At 33.2% G+C, this 22,571-nt stretch overlaps 1 protein-coding gene across 1 annotated transcript; it reads right to left on the reverse strand.

Annotated features, from left to right (window-relative positions):
- Nucleotides 1-8,231: 8,231 nt before the first annotated feature.
- Nucleotides 8,232-12,136, reverse strand: LOC136221771 (protein NRT1/ PTR FAMILY 2.7-like). Its single transcript, XM_066009201.1, has 4 exons — nucleotides 12,024-12,136; nucleotides 11,725-11,942; nucleotides 10,233-10,747; nucleotides 8,232-9,158 (listed from the first exon to the last, which is right to left on the reverse strand). The coding sequence occupies exons 1-4, from the start codon at nucleotides 12,097-12,099 to the stop codon at nucleotides 8,339-8,341; spliced, it is 1,629 nt and encodes a 542-aa protein (XP_065865273.1). The 5' UTR covers nucleotides 12,100-12,136; the 3' UTR covers nucleotides 8,232-8,338.
- Nucleotides 12,137-22,571: the final 10,435 nt, after the last annotated feature.

A 22,571-nucleotide genomic window follows, 5' to 3' on the forward strand; every position in this document is an offset into this window, starting at 1 on the left:
ATTGTTATCCGTTTTCTAACGTTCAAAAAATTGAAAAGACAAGGTGTTTATATGCATCTGTCCTTACAAATTGAGTTCTTTACAATTAAATTTCTCTACTACACATTCTTCTTTATATTCACTTACAATTATGCTCAACTACAATTATTCTAATCTGGTTCTCTACAAGTTCTTTTTCATACTCACTTACAATTTTGCTCAACTATTCTAATCTTGATTGATATTTGTTCACGGATTCATCTTATCAGATATAAAATTATTGTTCCCCATTTAATACTTCCTTTGATTTTTCTTTAGGTGACTTTGCTATATATATTTTTTATAGTTTCCGTATTTTGTTTGTTATTTTTGTATATTTTCTTTATTTAAATTGAAAATTGCAATTTATAATGAAGAGAAAATATGAACAGTTGCATCTGCAAAAAGAAGTTTTTCAAAATTAAAGTTAATTAAAAATTATTTATGTTCTGCTATGTCACACGAAAGATTAAATGGATTAGCTTTATTGTCTATTGAAAATGAGACATTAAAGGATATTGAATATAAAAGTTTAATTAGTGATTTTACATCTCAACGGGCTAGAGCAATTTTTAGATGAATATTAAATTTATAATTTCATGTATATAAATATATATATTTTTTCATGTATTTATAAAAGTTGTAAGGTATTCTTCCGCCAAAAGAGATGATGATATTATACTTAAATACATCTATTTATTTTTATAGTTTTGCTAGTATATAAAGGCCCATATTTTATATTTCGCCTAGGGCCTCAAGTAGTCTCGAGCCGGCCCTGTTAGTTTATAAAAAAATAAATTCAAATAAACAATTAGAATGCACAATACATTTATTTATACCTTCGCTATATATTTATCAGAGAAGATGCTAAGATATATTTATTTGACTAAATGTAATTGCAGTGTTGTAAGATCCGAATCAGACCGGCCGGCAGGATCAGGAATCGGGCAGGCCTTCGAACATGTTGGGTTTTTTTGAAATGCAATAATATACGGTTCTTGTTTGGTAAAGAGCTTTTGAGGGTAAAGTTAGAGGTTTTTACTAGTCAAAACTCTAATAGTGATATTTGGTGAAAAGTGGTTTGAAAAAATTTATTGGTCCAAAAAGCGAATTCTGAAAAAACTGGTTTTATAAGTTTTTTCAGATAGCTTATTACTCCATCTCTTTTGAATGACATGTTTACCCATAATTGCTACCCTTTAACTCCAAGCAAAGGCTTTATCATGTTATTATTTGTTATTTTACCTAAACAACTATTAGGAATCAGCTAAGTTTTACCAAACAAACTTACATAACCAGCTAGTCAAATCAACTAATAAAAAAAGATAATCAGCTCTTTATCGGCTAACAGTTGAATAACTAGTTTTTTATCAAACATGGTCATAAGCTTCCTTCGGTCATCACTCTCACTATAGAGGATGCTCAAAGGCTTTTTTAAAATCCTATTAAACATGCAAGATATGAAAATAAAATAGGATTGGAGTATATTTAGCTTTATATAGAGAAACAAAAAGGCATTTTCAAAGCAATTTTCTGACTTTCTTAGTGAATTTCAAGCATCCAAAATATGCTAAGATGCCCAATTACAAATTACATTGCGGTTTAAGGTAGTCTCTTTATATTATGATGCAGTCCAATGAGTTTATACATGTATCATTTTTTATATAGTATATTGTTAAATATAGTCAGTCTTCTCTTTCTTTATTATAGTATAATATAAAATCATGACCCATTCACGGTTGGATATATTATATTTGAAGAAATTTAATGTGATTTTATACTTTTCATTTTTTATATTTTCACTTATATTGGAATTAAAGTGAGTTCCAATATTGTAATAAAAATCCCTAAATTTATACCACAATGGAAACCTGTAAATTTATATCACAATTAACTCAAATCAATATATGCCACAAACACTACGCCAAAACCCTATTCAGACGACGGTTAAAAACCGTCGTCCCGCGAGATATAAATCTGTCACGGGATTCGTTGCCGTCTATTGCACCTTCAGACGACGGTCAGGTTCTGTCATGTTTTGTCATCACACATGACATTAGCCTATTTTCTTATTGTCATTTTACCATTGTTACGATGCAGCTCATTTATTACTGCCGTCACCTTTAATGTCATCACATGACATTCTAATAATTAAAACCGCCAGGTTAACGTGTGGAAAATTGACATATTGAATTTGAGATGACAGTTCGTATAATAATTTCTGCCGTTGTAGCCTGTTTAGATGGCATAGATCTTAATCAATCATGTCAAAAGATTTTTTTTTCAGATGACAGATACGTTTATTTTAATGTTTTTTATTGCTGTTTAGATGACATTTTTAAAAATTAAAATGTCACTTTTTGTCTTCTTCTTCGTTTGATTTCTGGTTTTTACCTAAATGCTGAAACATACCAAAATATGAACATGAAATTCTGTATCTCAATGGTTTTAATTTTATTGGAGACCAATACTCATAATATGTTTACATTTGTGCCTATAACCTCAATCCATATCTTGAATAACCAATACATTTCTGAATTAAAACACAAAAAAATAACCAATATCTTACATAAAGTCAATCCATATTTTGGAGTAATAATTTAAAGCTCCTATATTTATAATCTCAAATTAATTCTTCAATTAATCAAATTATTTTTCTAAGCCCAAAATACCTAATAGTAACCTATGTATAAATTAAAATGCATAATTTATAATAATAGGATAACAGAAAGGATGAGACTTCTTTCCAATGTTGAGAAGATGGTGGGAAAGTGGAAATTCTACCACTTTGCCTTAATGAATTGGGATTGGGTGGGCCCCATTTTTCTGTTTAGTTTATGTATGCCAAAGATTTTTTTTTTGTATCGTTTTCGGTGTACATATGAAAGATGTCCAACCTGAATGGGTTGGGCACGTTTTTAAAAAAAAATTAACCTACTCTTAAAACCACGTCGTTCTGGGAGTAGACTTAAGTAAAAAAAAAAATGTCTAGCCCATTATGGTTAGGTACTTTGAATCTCTCGTGAAAAGCTCCCAACACATAATATAAGAGGTCGATGAGCTTAACACAAATAAGTGTGGCGTCAATGGCTAGCAGGGCTTCAACTCCCCAATCCTTAACATGCCTCTACTTTTAGACATGATTACTTGCAACTCGACAACATAAAATTGAGTTATAAAATAAAAGTATTATAATAGAAGTAAATATCTGAAATTCTCTTCTCACGCCGGTCGAATGTCTCGTACATAGTTTCAAAAGCTTCTAGTTCCATAATGTCGATGATAAGAAAAGCCGAACATTCTTGGTTCATTTTTCTAATCAAACACATTCAGTTTACTCCTAATTAGACTAGGAGTGTCTAACTCTTTTTATTAAGGTACGATTTGCAAGTATCATCATAAATATATTACATATTTTCTTTATTTCTTTTTAGTTTCTCCTTAGGTAAGAACTGACTTAACGCCAGAGTATCCCTCATTGGGTATTCAGCAAAACATTATTTTGCCGTGCAGAACCTAATATCACTCTAGAACAAAGTCTCGACAAGCGCCTCCTTACATTAGTTCTGAAAACAAACACTCGGATCTTTTTTTTAGCAACGTATAAATCTCTAAACATGTAGAACTTCATTTTTTTACATCATTAGTATAGTAAGTGTAGACCTGAGATCATTAACAATGACTACTTCAGGCTTGGATATTGATGTAAGGAATGTGACTGCAGGCACCGACACTTCCAAACAAAGGGGACTTCCCCCGAAACCTAAATAAAGGAAACTCTACCTCTTTGCTAGGAGTTGATGATATTAGCACTCCCAAATATGTGGGTCAATGAAGTTTGATATTGAGAAATTTGATAGATTAACATACGTTGGTCCATGGCAACTCAAGATGCAGGTCAACTCATTCCAAATGGATGGGAAAAGGCGTTGTTGGGAAAAAGCAAAAAGCCTACCATGACATAAGAGTAGTGGGAAGAAAAAGATCCAAAGGCACTTTCAACTATGTTTCTTTGTCTATCGAACAAAGTGTTGCAGGAAGTCGCCAAGGAAACCACCACCATCGGTGTTTGGCTCAAGTTGAAGTCTCTCTACATGACTAGATCAGTCACAAATATATTATTGCTGGAGAAGACTCGAGGAACTCCGCTTGGAGGAAGGTAAATTTATTAAACCTCATCTATTTCTTAGAATCATTATGGATCTATAAAAATATTGATGTTGTGATGGGTGGTGAAGATTTAGCTATCACATTGCTTTGTTCGCTATCGAGTTCATATAAAAAATTCGTGAGACTATTTTGTATGGACGTGACGAGATAACTTTAGAGGAAGTTAAAAATTCCTTGCTACAATGAGAACTCATTAATGGTCACCTGACCAAAGTTGATGAGCCACGTGTAGTTGGCTTGGTAGTCTGTAGCATCAATGGACACTCATAGTCCCAAAAAAAATATCATCTGTCATTATTGTAATAAATAAGGGCACGTAAGAGCTAAGTGCTGGCATTGGAAAAATAAAAAAGCAGAAAGTTCAGAATAAGGAGAAGCAAAATCAGAGAAGGCGCATTCCACGTATACGGATGGTGATGATGAAGCATATGCATTCATGGTTATCATAGGGGAAGAAGAGACAAAGAGTTCAGATTAGATATTTGACTCCTTTTGTTCCTATCACATGTGTTCCAAGAAAGAGATATTTTGAAGCTTAAACTTCAATAAAGGAGGAGATGTGTTTATAGGCAATAGCGACTCATGCAATATCTCGAGATTAGGAATATTGAAGAAAATGGAGTGGTATGAATATTGAAGAATGTTCGATATGTACCAGATTTAAAGAAAATTTTGATCTCTTTATACACTCTTACGGAAAAATGGTATAGTTTAGTTGGTCATAAAAATGACCTAAAGGTAATGCTAGACTCTTCTGTTATGATGCTATAGCCAAAAAGACGTGCTTTCAAAAATAAGTCACCGCCTATTAATGTTTGGGTTTTTAGTTCAAGTGAAAGGCTATAAAAGCCATATAGATGCAAAGGGAAAATGAGCTAGTGAGGAAAGAAAGAAAATCTCTTGGAGAAGAGATTGTTATATATATATATATATTGATAAAAATGTCATATTATCATTCCATTAGATAATAAAAAATAGAGATATAGAAATTAAGAGGAATAAAACCTCGTATTCATACATGCTACAACGAATACAAAATCCACAAAGGGAAGAAAATAGACTACAAAGAGCAATAAAACAAAAAGTACACATACAATAAAAATAGAATCATACCCTTCTCGTAATTCGATTCGTGTTGAAAAAATGTTGTAACTCATACTTCATCATTTAGTCTCTTCCGGACGTTCGGATCTGAGTGTTCTTTTTTTACAACCACGTAGATTTATAGATCTACGGATAAGATAAACCTTTTCCGCTCTTACTAAGACCGAAGAACAAAGAAAATTAGAGCTTTTTGGGAAATACTTTGTGCATAGAATTTCTTAGTAATACTCTTGGGTCCAAAGTTCCCTAAATTCGCTTGTAATTGTTCTTGGTTGTTCGAATGATAAAGTTTGTCCTCTTCTATGGATGTAGGCAAATTGGTTGAACCACATAAATATTGTGTTTTGAGTTATCCAATAATTTATTTCTACATATCAAGCTTGTCTAATTAATACGTGATCATATCCAATTCCTAACAAAAGGCACCGGTTTAGAACTAATTTTCCCTTTCAAAATTCTTCATAACTAAAAGCCTACAATAATTCTGATCGTGCTATGGCACAATTATTCATCGGTGAATATCTTGGAAATCAAAGAAGTAATCCACTATTCGATTAGTTCCTCTGTTCTGAGGTAGATTTTCGTGCTATGGCACATTGAACTTATGGACTACAATGTGGTGAAGCTTTTAGCTTAGTGGTTGAGAGCTTACCTATGATTAGAGGTCATGGGTTCGAATCACATTCGGGTTTGGTGGTGATTTTGATTTTTCTTTCTTCAGCGCATTGTGTGCAATTTTTTTTTTTAAAAAAAAAAAACTTATAGACTACAATGGTTGGTATATCTTTTAAGAGATTTTCTCATCCCTCATCCGCATCTGGCCTAATTCTATTGGGATAATTAATTCTCATCCCTCATCGGGATCTGTATACAAGATTGGATACGAAAGAAGGGGAAAGAGACATATATAGAATTGCTCGGATGAGAGATAGGAAGACGCGAGATCTCGGAAAAGTTAAATGTGTGAAGGATGTGGACCAGAAAGTCCTAGTTGGAGATAAGGATATCAAGGAACGATGGAGGTCCTATTTTGATGACTTATTTAATGGAGATCGCCAACAAGATGTTGGAGATATAAGTATCCATCACGATATGATAAATCATGAATGCCTGCGGAGAATTTAAAAGGGTGAAGTCAAAATGGCATTAAGTAAGATGAAGTTGAAGAAAGCAGTAGGACCTGATGGCATCCCTATTGAGATTTGGAGATGTTTGGGAGAAAGAGGATTCGAATGGTTGACGACGTTCTTCAACAAAATTTGGAGAAACAATAAGATGCCATCAGAATGGAGGAAAAGTACCTTAATCCCTTTGTATAAGAACAAAGGCGATGTCCAAGATTGTGCCAACTATCGGGGAATCAAATTAATGAGTCACACTATGAAACTTTGGGAGCGAGTGATTGAACAAAGGCTAAGGAGGACGGTGAAGATCTCGGAAAACCAGTTTGGCTTTATGCCGGGAAGATCAACTATGGAAGCCATTCATCTAATGAGACAATTAATGGAGCACTATCGAAATAAGAAGAAAGACTTGCATATGGTTTTCATTGACTTGGAGAAAGCATATGATAAGGTACCAAGGGAAGTACTTTGGTGGGCCTTGATAAGGAAAGGCATTTCGCGGAATATATTGACATCATAAAGGACATGTATGAGGGAGTATGCACGAGTGTACGTACTAGTGTTGGGAAGACTGAAGAGTTTCCTATTACGATTGGAGTGCATCAAGGTTCCGCACTAAGCCCATTTCTTTTTGCCATCGTTATGGATGAACTAACAAGTTCACTTCAAGATGGTATACCATGGTGCATGCTGTTTGCAGATGATATTGTGTTGGTTGAGGAGACGAAAGAAGGAGTGGAGATGAAGTTGGAACTATGGAGGCAAACTCTAGAATCTAGAGGCTTTAAGTTGAGTTGAAGTAAGACAGAATATTTGGAGTGTAAGTTTAGCGGCCGTAGGAGTAGGGAGGCAGGGACAATCATCCTAGATGGGAGAGTTGTTCAGGCCTCGGATTGCTTCCGGTATTTAGGATCTATTATCCAAACGGATGGAGAAGTAGATGGAGATGTTGCTCATAGGATTAAAGCTGGTTGGTCGAAGTGGAAGAGTGCTACGGGTTTCCTTTGTGATCCCGGCATGCCTAATAGATTGAAGGGAAAATTCTACCGGACGGCAATTAGACCAGCATTGTTATATGGTACGGAGTGTTGGGCAGTGAAACACTGCCACATCCATAAGATGTCGGTGGCGGAGATGCGTATGTTGAGATGGATGTGTGGTCACACGAGAAAGGACCGGGTGCGTAATGAAATAATTAGGACAAAAGTAGGGGTCACATCTATTGAGAATAAAATGAGAGAAAACCGACTAAGGTGGTTTGGCCATGTGAGACGTAGAGCGCTTGATGCGCCGGTTAGGAGAACCGAAGAGTGGCAAAGGGATGTAGTGGTGAGGGGTAGGGGAAGACCTAAGCAAACTTGGAGGAGGGTGATCGAGAGTGATATGAGTTTATTGGGAATTGAGGAAAATATGGTAGTGGATAGGACGGAGTGGAGGGAGCGAATCTGTGTCGCTGACACGACTTGATTTTCACGGTTTTATATGATGGTTCATGTTAGCCGACCCCGAATCATTTCGGGACTAAGGCTTTGTTGTTGTTGTTGTATTACTATATGCGAACCAAATATATCGAAATTGACTCCCACTTTATATGCCAAAAACTTATGCAGAGCATCATTCATCTATTTCCAATACGTTTTTTCAATCCACGTCCAGACCTTTTCACCAAACCACAACATTTCTTGCTCTTGAAACTTTAATGTCCAAGCTTGGGATCCTCAATATCTTTACTAGCAAAGCTTGAGGGGGTGTGATAAACTCTAGTAGTCACAAGATACAGTAGTAGCAGCAGAGCAATCAATTGATCTTCCTAGCTGAAACAACTTGTACATTTTTCATTACAATTTAAACCAACTATTACAAATTATTCCCACAAGATAAATGATTAATTGGAAGCTTTTGCTATATATACACCATCACATTCAGTTAGCCGAACCCGAACTAGTTTCAGCCACAACCTTTTCATCAGTGTGCTTGTACTTAAAGAACTTAGCACAACAAAGAAAGTAACCAAAGTTTACTATCCCTATCACTACTAATACCCAATACACATTATCTAACCTTCCATGATCAATATCATCCGGTAACCAATCCGAATTTGCTCGAACGATATCGATCACCGCTGTACTTAAATAGAAAGCAATCCCAACAATCAAAGAACTAATAGCAGTTGCTGTACTATGTAAAGATGCTGGAAATTCTTGGTAATACAGAGCAACTTGTCCTGGAAAATAAAATGCTTCCCCAATTCCAAGAATGATCAACTGTGGAAATAGCCATACTGCCGACATTACATGCTTATCATTGTTCATTCCAAGCCTTCTTCTCTCCACCACAGCTGCTACAGCCATGGCCAATGCTGTTATAACATGTCCAATACCAAGTTTATGGAGAGGAGTTGGCAATTTTCGCATCACTTTTCGCCACAACAAAGGGAAATACCGGTCTATTACGGTTAGAGAAGCGGATGAACTAATCAGTGCCAGGACTGTAATAGTGCCTGCAGGGATTTTGAGATGGCCTAATTGACGGTCCATGACTAGAGCTTGCAGGACGGTACAACTACCTTGGACTAGTGCTACTTCAACAGCTACTAGTATACTGCTTGACCAAATCGGGAATACTTTTATGAATGCCTTGAAATCTTCTACTTGTTGTACTGTGCATAGTCTCCATGGTTTTGCAATTGAACCATCTGGTTTTTTATCTCCTTCTGTTTCTATAGCTGCTTTATTCAAGAACCTGTTTTATTGCAAGTTAAATTTTGAATTCATCAATCAAGGAGTTTATGATATGAAAATAAATCAAATAAACATAAAAGTCAATTATTGAAGTTCTAGTGTTAATATGATGATCCCATCTCCATCTTCTTTATTGATTGATGATTGATAGAAACAAAAAAGTAATGTGAAAGGAGACCTACTAAATAATGGGAAAAGAGAGCTACTAAAAATAATTGGAAATTTGAGGACTTTTTCTTGATGGATAACAAATTAAATATACTATTTTTAGATAGTGATGGTGTGGGTGCAAAGGATCCGACGAACTACTTTTCATTGACATTTTTGATACGCAATATCAAGAGATTCTTTTTATCAAGAGGATCCAACTATTAGATGTAATTTAAGATTTTTTTTTATCAAAATCAATAAAATATTAATGGGATTACGAAACAATGTGGTTTGACTGATCTCCAAAACAGTTCTGGTGGTTTAAATGTTTTGTGCAGTTTACAAACTCAGTCATTCTGTTAGAAATGATTATTGTGACTATTTACCTCAAAAGGAAATGATGTCCAACAATTAAAAAAACTGACTTCAGAAATTACTTAAAATATGAGATTTTACTTTGCAAATTAACCAAACTAGAAATATGTTTGATGGAAAAATTGACTCACATGTCCTTTAGCTGTAAATTTCACAAAACACATGACTTATGTTTTTGTACTTTTCCCTAAATATTAATCTTTCCTATCTCCAAATTGATGTTGTTATATGGTTTTTCATCAAATCTAAGAAAATACTGATTAGATTATTAAAATGACTAATTTATCATCACTAATTCTTTTCTAAAGTTGTCCTTTATATGTAAAAGTTCTCTTTCTTTTTAAATATTATATTTGAATTAGAACTATTTTGCATTGGTAATAACTCGGTCTGTTACCATAAAGAAAAACAAATTAAGAAAATGTTCATTACAAGTGCAATGAGAATGTAAAATGTCATATAAAAAATAACATTTTGATAATTCTAAAACGACATCTATTAAAGATCGAAAGAAGCAATACATACGCTATGCGAGAATCCAAAGACGTACCTTAGAGTGTTGGTTAATTGGGCATCATGACTCTGATAATACAAGTCCTGAACTTTGGTAGGCATATTTATCTTCCGAATAGAAGCAACTACTACTTGAGCTAAGCTTGTGAAAGGACTTCCTTTAGGCTTATCATGGCGATAAAATCTGTTTCCAACAAGGAAAACTGCTAGACCAATAAAAGTAGCCCCCAAACATATCTCATACCCAAGGGCCCAACTAACATTATCTTGTATATACACTATGCCTGTGAATGCTATCACTGAAAAAAAGTATAATTCGAAGAAAAACCAGTTGAAAAAAGTTGCTTGATCTTTTTCTTTATCGAATTGGTTAGCTCCCATTGTTGATAATGTAAATCTAGATATTCCAAAACCAATACAACCCAGTACTAAGTCTCCATATAATACTGCATACTGAAATTTTGATGGACTTTCGCAATTACTTGCTCCGGTTGGGCACGGTGTAGGCCTCAATGAATCAAGCACTGATGTTAAGGTTATAAGCAGTGCCGCCTGCATCATAATATTGATTGATTGGCGGAGTCAGAACCAAATACTAGACAGAACAAAAATTAACCATTTTTTTGGGATTAAGTATTACTGACAGAATATTCAGTCGACGATTCTATCAGTGATGTCAAATACGTGCAACGAAATTACTGACAGATGTTTTATATTGGCTGTCGTAATTTTTGTCGTGAAATCAGTTTGTGACCAATTCCCTCCTCCCTCGAGTGACATTTACATAATTATCATTTTGTTGAATTATATAATACACTCTCCTTTTCATAATATCTGTCATTCTTATTGTTTCACTAGGATTAAGGAGCATTAATTAATATTTAATTCACGATAGAATTAAATGATTAAGATTAAAATACTCTTATTTTGGCATTTGACATTTTTTATAGCATTAATTAATTATTATAAAATGAAAAGTGGGGAGTAAAATTGGAAAAGGAACAAAAGAAATATTATTGAAAAACTAAAAACAACATAAAAAAAAGAACTTAGACTCCGTTTGTTTTACCTACTGCTTGTTTATTCTTTGTTGTTACTGTTTGTGATTGAAAAATCTATTTTTTCAAAAAAAAAAAATAGGAATTATCTGCTTTTGTAAAATGCTAATTTTTTCAGTGTAAAAAGTAAATAAGTGGTAACTAACCAAACACCAAAAACTCTCTGTTTTGAAATGAAAAGTCAAACAGAACAACCAAATACCTCCTTAATTTTTCCTCAAAAGGAACAAAGGGATTATAAGGAATAAATTTCAAATTTGCCCTTATCATTCTTGGAGACACATTTATCTAAGGTATGAAATGATAAAATTATGTGGTAACGGTTCCAATTGAAATCAATTTTACCATGCTAACAGAAAATTTGAATATACTGGTTTATCGTCGTTTAACTCATTATCTAATTGGCACTTCGGACATTCTAACCATGTGAATTGTATCTAAATTCGAGGAAACAGAGGTTGAGTTTCTTACCACAAAAGAGACGCAGCAAGAAATGGCTACAACAGAGAAAGAGCCCAAGTAAGAATCAGCAATAATGGCTCCAATTAGAGGGAAAAAATTGATTCCAGCATTAACCCTATTGAATACTTGAGCAGCATCTATGCTTTCCACATTGAATTCTTCAATTAGATATACTATCAAGTTAGCCATCCATCCTCCACTGGCTAGTGTCAAGCAGGCCATGGTTCCTGCATAAAAGGTACTAAATTAAATCAATAGAAAGAAGGAAAGAAAGAAAGAAGGAGTAAATTGAGAAAGAAAATAAGTACCGAGGACGAAAGGGAAGGTTATCCAGTTGCCTTTCCTTTTTGTGTTAGAGCTTTGCATTTCTACTTCTGGATCCATTATGCTTTAATTTGCTCTACCTATTCTAATTTTGTTCATCAAACCTCTTCTTATAGCACATTAATTAACTATGTTGTCAAAAATAGCCACCAAAAATGACTTCAACTAACTTAGATTTACATATTAAAATGGCAACAATTAAAAAAGAAATTAATAATACAATAAACTTACAAATACGTTACACTTATTAATAATCAACTGTCTTTCTTCAAAAAAATAATCAAATGGCTAATTAAAATATCAATTTAGTACAACTTGTTAAATGATTAATTTAATTTATTTATTCATAAAATATTAAGTCAAGTGCATCATAAGATTGGCTAGTTGGCGGTACGGGCTCATCCTTTACTGCGGAGCTCTGGGGGATCTTGTCTGGCATTAAACTCGTCATTCGCATGGGTGTTAAAAGACTTTCGGTAGAGTCTGACAATTTGGAGGCTATCAACAGGATTTCGGATAGACAGGCTGTTTGTCTTAAGAGTCAGAATCTCATTAAAGCCATCTTGAGGCTTCGTCCTGTCTTCGATTCTCTTACCTTCTCCCATATTTATAGGGAGCAAAACCGCGTGGCGGATCGCTTGGCAGCTGCTGGGCATGGGGGGATGTTAGGTGTTTCTACCCTTTCCGTTCCTCATTCTTTTCTGTTACCTTCTCTTCTTGAGGATAGGATTGGGGTCAGTCTTCCTAGACTGATCTCGGGTTAGGTTTTTGTTTGTTTGTTTTTTTTTCTTTCATTCTTACCAAAAAAAAAAAAAAATAAGATTGGCTAGTTGGCTTTAAACAAATAAAAATACTACGTTAGAGTAGAATGGAATAAATACGACTGGTTTTTAAATATATATAAAAATTTATAAATATAGGTTAAAAAATAATTATAGTTTAGATTTTATATATAACTTATAAAATTATTTTTATTAATTACTTTAATTATTCACTATACCAATTATTTTTTATAAAATATTTGAACTTACAAATCGAATTCAACAAATTAAAAAGTATTATATTTATTTTTTATAAAATAAGTTTTAGTTTGTTTTTTCGTATTGGATGAGCTTACTTTATCAAAATTCATCACCATCTAATGATGAAAAAACAAAATAAGATTTACTTTGTCAAAAACAAAGTAAACATGACCTAACCTTTATTTAAAACTACGGTATAAAATTGTATTTATAAAAAAAAGGCCTAATACACGAATAATTCCATGAACTTGTTCAAATGTTGCAACTGCCCCCTCAACTTTCAATTGTAACAACTTACCCCTCAAACTTGTCCAATTGTAAAATATAACCCCTCAAATTTATCCAATTGTAAAACATAATCCCAAATTGAGATTTTTTTACCCCGTACTTGAAGCAATCGTAAAATTGTTTCCCCGAATTCGTATCACGCTATGAAATCTTCAATGGAGCTATTTCTCCACATAAACACATTTTCACCCACATAATATCCGAAAACTTTGAATCAAGAAATTACTAAAAAAAGAATAGCAATAACAAAAAGAAGAAGAAGGGGTTGAAGAATTAAGGATTTGGTTACTTAAATACTGATTTTTTTGGGTCTAAAGATCTGATTATTACATTCCACAAGCGTTTGCAGCTTTTGTATTTCACGTGTTTCTTCAATTGCAGTCCGTGTCAGCAATTTGGGGTTCTGTTTTACAATTGAACAAGTTTGAGGGGTTATATTTTACAATTGGATAAATTTGAGAGGTAAGTTGTTACAATTGAAAGTTGGAGGGGGCAGTTGCAACAATTGGACAAATTCAGGGGTTATTTATGTATTAGGTCTTAAAAAAAAAGTGAAATTACTCAAAATATTAAACGGTCAAGTCAGGTTAAAAAAAATAAAGTCAACTACCCGAGCAAGCAAGTAGGCAATTAATTACATAAAGACTCAAAAAGTTAGGGTCAATGGATAATTAATTAAGGAGTCTCCGTATTCCGGTAAATTTGGACAAGGTGCGAACATCATGAATCTTTTCTTATAGTAAGTGCACATGTGCATCACGAGTATTCTAATATTGCACTATATTGTTAGGTGTATCATATTTTATTTAATAATTACATATAAATGCGTTGTATCATTTAAATGAATTTATCTGTTATTAATACAACTGATAATTTTGTTTTATTTTACCCATCCATGCTTCTCACATGGCTATATGTATTAGGATGGATCATAAATCTATTTCTTAAACTGATTCTATTATTTTATTTTTTATTTTTTTTGAAACCAAGAAGTATATTATTAAACCAGAACTAGTTGGTTGTGTAAGATTAATAATTTTACTTTTGAGACAAAGAAATTCATTAATCAGTATTTTTTGGACAAAGAAAATCTTGCTCATCATTCCGAATATCAAGGTCCCGAAAAAGTAATAATTGGTAATAGTTCTAAACTTCTAATTCATTCAATTGGTTTTTTTTTATTGTCATCCTAATGGTAAAAAGCTCAAATTCAAAGATGTTTTGTTCGTTCCTTCCACTAAAAATTTAATGGCTTAAAGCACTTTTTGGCTCATGACCTATCCAACATTTATGCATTTGGCCCCTGATCTATTATTTGGTCATATTTGGCCCCTGACCTATCAAAATAGATAAAATTCAACCCATATTGAATGGAAAATTAACTTTGTTGGAAAATTAACAGTAGTCACCAATACAAAAACGACACATGACACATAAATAGAATTAATTTTCAACTGGAGATGGCAACAGTAACTATTTTACATAGTAAAAAAATCCTAAAAACATTTTCTAGTGTTCTGATAGAGTGAAAATTAGTTTTATTTATGTGTCATGTGTCATTTTTGTATTGGTTACTGCCGTTAATTTTCCAACAGAGTTAATTTTTCATTCAATATGGGTTGGATTTTATCTAATTTGATAGGTTAGAGGCCAAATATGATCAAATAATAGGTCATGGGCCAAATGCACAAATTTTGGATAGGTCAAGGGCCAAAAAGTGCTTTAAGCCAAATTTAATTTATGTTTGTTCTTTTACTGCGTCTAACAAAATTTCTGTTGAATTTTTTTGCTAACTATATTTTGGTGAAAGATTTGGCAATAAAGGTGGTAATCCTCAAGGGCAGAGTAGAGATGAGCTTTATTATCTTCCAGTTTTTTCATCAGTTTCTATCAATTTTGCTGCTTTATTTGCGTCATTTTCTACATGGCATACCCGTTTGGGTAATGTATCTATCCCAGTTATTAGGAAATTAGTTTATTCGAATTTTATTTCAGGTTTTGATAATAAAAATAAGTCTATCTGTGAACCTTGTTTATTGAGCAAAATTCATAAGCTTTTTTTTTTTTATGAAATATACCTTTGTTGCAAAACTACTTTTAGAATTAATTTGTTCAGATGTATGGGGAGCGGCTAAAATACAATCACATGATGGATATTCCTATTATGTCTTGTTCTTTGACCATTATACCAAATATTCATGGATTTATTTTCTCAAAAAGAAATCTGACGTATATGCTACTTTTATTCAATTTCACACAATTGTTGAAAAGTACTTTAATCTTCCGATTAAATCCTTTCAATCCAATTGGGGTGGTGAATTTCAATCTCTTACTAAATATTTTGTTACGCATGGGATAGTACAAAGATCCTCTTGTCCTAATACCCCCGAACAAAATGGTTGTGATGAACGGAAACACCGACATGTTGTTGAAACTGGACTTGCTATGTTGAATCATGCTCGCTTACCTGCATCTTTTTGGTCATATGCGTTTGATACTGCAGTTTATATTATTAATCGTTTGCCTGCCTCAACCATTAATTTTTCTATTTCGTTTAAATTATTGTTTGATAATATGTCAGACTATTCCCAACTTCGTATTTTTGGTAGTGTGTCCTATCCTTGGTTGCGTCCTTATGCTCCATATAAATTAGCACCTCATTCTACCAAATGTGTCTTCTTGGGTTATAGTCAACTACATTAGGGTTATCGTTGTTATGATCCTCCGATTGGAAAAATTTATATCTCACGCCATGTGCTTTTTTATGAACATGATTTCCGTTTGAGGGCTTTGTTAAACAAGCTACTAGTATCCATGACGTGAAACCGGCATTGTTTCCCAATCATATAGTGTCAATTAAACTTCTCTCTAGCTCATATGCTCCTATCCCGGCTACTGTTTGAACTTTAGTTGATAAATCACAGAATTTGTCGCATTCGGATAAGGGGCCAGCCTCTATTGGGAAGCGACCTGCAAGTTCTTCACAATCAGATTCAGCCTCACCTGGCGCGTCGGGTTCTGTTGTGAATGTCAGATCATCGTCGTTCTCTCCAGAGACAACGTCTTCGTCACCATATATGCTTGTTCGTGCTCCTGTGGATCCACTAGCTATTGAAAGTGTTGATGTTACCATGTCTTAGGCTGATTCTTCTTCGGCATCCGGTTTTCCCTTAGTGCAATCTTTATAGCATGCGCCTTCCCGAACTCATAATATGGTGACACAAGCTCAAGTGGGGGCATTTAAGCCCAAACTCTTCCCTACCGCTATTGAAAAATAGCCCACCACGTATTTACAAGCATCCAAGCATCCTGAATGGCACAAAGCTATGACCGAGGAATACAATGCTCTTATGACCACACGTGGACACTGGTTCCTCTTCCTCAAGGGCGAATGAAATTAACAGTCGATGGATTTTCAAGGTAAAAACAACGGCCAATGGTAAAATCGAATGATATAAAGCTCGGTTAGTTGCTAAAGGTGACCTGGTATTGATTATGGGGAGCCCTTCCTGTGGTTAAACCAACAACTATTAGACAGATTTCGACTCTAGCTGTTTCTTTGGGTTGAAATGTCATACAGCTTGATGTTTCTAATGCCTTTCTTCATGGGGACTTAAAGAAGAATGTTTAGATGACACAACCATCTGGTTTCTTTGATTCGACTCGTCCTTTCTTTATCTGTAAGTTGCGTAAGTCCCTCTATGGTATAAAATAGTCTCCCCATATGTGGCATGAAAAATAAATGTCTACCTTGGTCCTGTTTGGTTTTCATGGTTCTAAGGCTCACAATTCACTATTCTTCCTCCACCGAGGACAGCTTCGCTTATTCTATATTATTTATGTTGATGATCTCTTAATCACGGGCAATGATTCGAAGTTGATCACTCATTTGGTTCGGTTTCTTGAGTCGACATTCTCAATCTGGAGTTTGGGACGACTTCATTACTTTCTCGTCATTGAGGTTGCTTGGACACCAACAGGTCTTTTTCTCCATCAACAGAAATAGTGTAATGCTATTCTCTCCCAGCCAAATATGCATCAGAGTAAACCGGTCTCCAGTCTAGCTACCCCCACGAACAAATTAAAAGAAGACACTGGTGATTTATTTGTGGATGTTGGCTTGTATCGTAGCATTATTGGCACCTTGTAGTACTTAACTTTTATAAGGCCATATATTTCCTTCACAGTTAATAAAGTATCGCAATATATGCGCGCTCTACGGGAGCCCCATTGACTTGCTGTTAAGCGCATATTGCATTATTTACGAGGAACTTCTTCTGATGGGTTGCAATTGACTAAAGGCGGGCGTCTTGGTCCATTACATTGTTTTTCTGATGCTGATTGGGGAGGTGATTAGGATGATCGAAAGTCTACTTCTAGGTATGATGTCTTTCTTGGTCGTTGTCTACTTTCGTGGAGTTTCCAAAAACAACGCACTGTGTCTCGTTCTTTAACCGAGGCGGAATATAGATTCATAGCCTCGACTACTTCTGAGATTGGTTAGATTTAGATGCTTCTTCGTGAAATTGCTTTTTCAGTTTCTTCACCTCTTATTCTTTAGTGTGATATTCTCAATGTTGTTTATCTTACTGCTAATCAGGTGTTTCACAATAAGAGTAAACATCTTGAGAATTTCTTCATGGTAGAGTTCGTTCGAAGACACTAATTGTGTGGTAGATCTCTATTGAAGATTAGACGGGCGATATTTTTATAAAACCCTTACACCGATGGCATTTTTTATTCTTACGTGACAAGTTTACAGTGTAGTCTCGCCTCATACACCTTGAGGGGGGGGGGGGGGGGGAGGGGGTAATATAGTATAATTAGGATTCGACTACTTGTGTTCCACTTTAGTTATACTTGTATAGGAATAGGTGTTTGTGTTGTATTTTGGTTCCTTGGGTGATATGGCTTGGCCGAACCCTAGGTGTATAAATATGTGCTTCGATTCAGTTAATAACACAAGCCGAGATTCTCAGTTCCTATTAGTCTTTCATAGTCATATTTAATATAAAATTATACTAAATCACTCTGCTTGGGAAATAGTTGTTAGTTTGTTACATTAGTTGTTAGCTAATTACTTTTTTGGTTAGTTGATTTGACTAACTGACTATGTAAACTTGTTTGGTAAAACTTAACTAATTGTTGATAGTGGTGTGTGTAAAATGATAAACACAGACTTAGTAAGGACTTTCTTTTGGGTTAAAGTGTAGTAATCAGAGGTAAAAATGTCATTCAAAAGAGATAGGCCCTGTTTGGGAATTGGCTGTTAGCTGATTACATTAGCTGTTAGCTGTTAGCTGATTATATTAGCTAATTTGACTAGCTGTTTGGTAAAAATTAGTTGATTGATAATAGCAGTTTGTGTAAAAAGACGAATAAGGGCATTTCTTTTTTTACTACATAAAAATATACATAAAATAATTAGGGTTAAAGAAGTCCATTAATTTTAATATTGCAAAACGCTAATTGAAAAAGCTCCTAAAATGAGCTTTTTCTAAATTAGCGTTTTCATCCCAAAAACTCTCTCCCAAACATCTCTCCACCAAACACTTCAATCAGCGGTTTCAGTGGTCAAACCGCTAAAGTTGGTCAAAACCGCTCTTTTTATCCCAAAACGCTCTTTACCAAACAGGGCCATAGAGTAATAAGCTAATTGAAAAAACTTCTAAAACCAGCTTTTTTTCAAAATTAGCTTTTTAGACCAATAAGTTCTTTCAAACTTCTATTCACAAAAAATTACTGTTAGAGATTTAACTAGTCAAAACCTCTAATCTTACCACAAAAAAACTATTTACCAAACAAGCCAATGGTTAATTTTATTAAAACTCAAGTCTATGCAATATATTTATAAAATCACAAAAGTTAACAAATATAATCTATACAAAATTAACGATATGAATTATTAATATTAGGGAAAAAGTGTAAAAATACCACTAACGTTTATAACCAGGAGCAATTTTACCTCTAAAATCGGCAGCAAAGAGCAATTTAACCCTAACGTTGGCAAGTTAGGTTAATTTCAAACATTATTATAAAACACATATATTTTGCACCAATTATATTGTTGGTTCTAAAAAAAATATTTCATATTTTTTTATGATTTAATAATAGAATTGGAGATTAATTTTTATAAATTCGGCGAAATATAAGAATTTTTTTATCCAACTCGTACAAAAGATAGTATATTTTTTAAATTTCTTTTTACGTCTAATTATATGTTTGTTATCTGTTATTAATAAGTAATAAAATGATGCACATGTGAAAAATATGTGACAAGATTTATGACTGAGAAGATAGTTTGATAAATTATTTCACAAATTGACCTAACTTGTCAATGTTAGGAGGTAAAATTGCTTTTAAGTGCCAACGTTAGGGTAAAATTAAACTATTTCAAATGTTAATGATAAAATTGCTCCTAATTATAAACGTTAAATGTTTTTTTTTTTTTTCATCTTATCGTTTAATTAGTTTTCACATCACGACAAGCAGGCCAGCTGCTGTGGGTTAATTATTTCAGTATTTTGATTTGTAATCTCATAATAATACATTTATACTTTTCTTTATCGAATCTCATAATTGTTAGTATTATTTTTACAATATCTGTAAAGAAGAAAATAAAGAACTTAAGAAATAATTAAACCCTGTTACTAATATGATTGAGAAGCAGAAAAAATAATAAAAGAATTAGAGGTAGGCACATTAATGTTTTCATTCATTTCATTTGTCAAAAATTGGGCAAGACCCAATTATTTCTTTGTTGAAAAATACTACTTGTATTTTGCATGCTTTAAATACCATCCACCACAAGGGATATGTATTTAATATATGCAGATGTATTTTAAAAATGGTGAGATCTAATATATTGAATTTAGATAAAATCGAGTAATATTTATATGATACTTCGAGCAAAGCTGAGTCCAAATTTAGGTAGGTTTGGTATTGGTTTGTCAATTTTTTTAGTAGAAATTGCTCGTCTTCTATTTTTCATGATTTCGGTAGATTATTTGAAGCTCATTCGAATGATGTGGTTGGTAGTTATTTGGGTCTTCCTACCTTGATTGAATGGAATAAGTTTCAAATTTTTCAATATATAGAGTAGTGAGTTCGAGCTCGAATTTACAGCTGAAAATCAAAACTCCTTTCAAGTGCCCATAAGGAAATTCTTATGAAGTCACTCATTCAAGCAACTCCATGCTATGCTATGAGTTTGTTCTTAATTCAGGAGTCTCTTGCGCCGAGCTTGAAAAGGATTATGATTCCCACTTTGTGGGGTTCTGTTAGTTAATCAATGAGGTATTCGATGGAAATCATGAGATTGGTTATGCCTTTCTAAATGTCAAGGTTGGATTGGTTTTTAGAAATTACATAATTTTAATCTAGCCTTTTTGGCCAAGTAGGGATGGAGATTTCTCACTAACCCCTATTCTCTCGTTGCTAAAGTTTATAAAGCTCGGTACTATCCTAACACTGGTTTTCCAGGGACTGAGTTGAAGAGTAACCTTAACATCAGTGCACAAGCTAATTTAAGCCTAGCAGATGCAACAAAGGGGCTTTTAGCACCAGTCAAGCTAATATGAGCAATTCCAAGATCGATAAAACTAGTTGACTGTAAAGAAATAGAAAGCCAATATTCTGACAAATCCGAAGTATGTGTAAACGAGGCATAACAATGGAGGGAAATGGAAGTAGGATAGTGCATATGTGATTTTAACTTAGCTTCAATAGCGGATTTGGTTAGGTGCATTCGATCTCGGCAGATTACACTTGGACCTTTGATCGGATGCATGCTCGAGCTTACTTCACCAACTCTAAATTTTGTTTTCATGATCGATGTGTAATTGTGATTTGATTTAATGATTTGGATCTCAGTCACTAAGAAAGAATTCATGAAAAGTGGTAGTTGTTTCAGTATTATCTAAAGCTGCAACACAATAATCAAACAAATCAAACATTCTTACTGTTATATATGCCAAAATGCTTCTTGAAGTTGGATCAAACAAATCAACTGAATTAGGCATATCCGTTTGAAGGAGAGGCGCTAGACTAAGGCGTTGTTTCATAATAATAATAATAACTACTTAAATTAATATGTTAAGCACTTATTTGATATAAGTGTGTTTGATAAATATTTATATTAGGTACTTAATTTATTCAATTAAGTTAATATTTCACTTAATTGGATAAGTAATTTTTTTTTTACTAAGGTGTTTTTGATAAAACTGAAAATTAAGTGCTGAAAAAATAAGTACTGAATTTTAAGTGCTGAAAAATATTAAATGATATAATTGTTATAAAAATATTAGTTGATAATGTTTAACTTAAAATGTGAAGTTAAATATTTTAACTTATCATAATAAGTGCTTTTTAATTTAATTTATTAATTTAAGTGGTGGATAAATAATTGTTATCAAACGCACTTAGATTACGTAGGTGTTTAACATTTTAATTTAAGTTATTAAGTGAGAGTTCTTAATGATTTTCATTTTATTTGACTTTTATACCCTTTTAATTGCTAAAAGATTTTGTGGAAAATGAAATATGCATCAACCGTGTTCTTTATTTTTCAAACAAAAGGATTAATTATAAAAGGATCTTTCTTTTTTTTTGTTTTAATATCTGTGCAACACAATTTTTTTTTTTTTCTATGTAAACTTATCTTTTTCAATATGTTGTATTTATTTCCTTTAAATTAATTGGAACCATAAAAAAGGATAAAATTGTCTTATTTATAGTTCCTTAATTTTTCTTACGGTAATTATCAAACAAATTAATTATATTTGGCACTTAATTTTCAGTGTAAAACAAAATAGTTCAATAGCTTAATACTTTTAGCTTTTTTAGAATATTGAGCACTTAAAAATTAATACTTAATTTTTTAACACTGAATTTTTATTTTTATCAAACACCATCTAAAATAGAAAGAATTTTTTTGCCATTGAGGTAACGATCGGAGGTGAGGCGTGCCGCGGTTGAAGGAGATGGTGTAAGTAAATAGAAATCCAAAGAGAAAGATTGTGTAGGGTTTCACATCACATTTGAGAAAAGCTATGACTAAATTGGGTGTTCTTTATGCACAATAGTGGGTTTATTTTATTAACAAAGCCCATGGGTGGTTTGTAAAAGGGTAAATTACACGAAAATCATATTGGAGTAAATATATACAAATTTCTCACTATAGTTAAATTACAATTATAATTATAAAGGATAAAAAACTATTTT

The sequence above is a fragment of the Euphorbia lathyris genome, chromosome 3 (genome assembly GCF_963576675.1).
Source record: "Euphorbia lathyris chromosome 3, ddEupLath1.1, whole genome shotgun sequence".
Classification (NCBI taxonomy): Eukaryota; Viridiplantae; Streptophyta; class Magnoliopsida; order Malpighiales; family Euphorbiaceae; genus Euphorbia; species Euphorbia lathyris.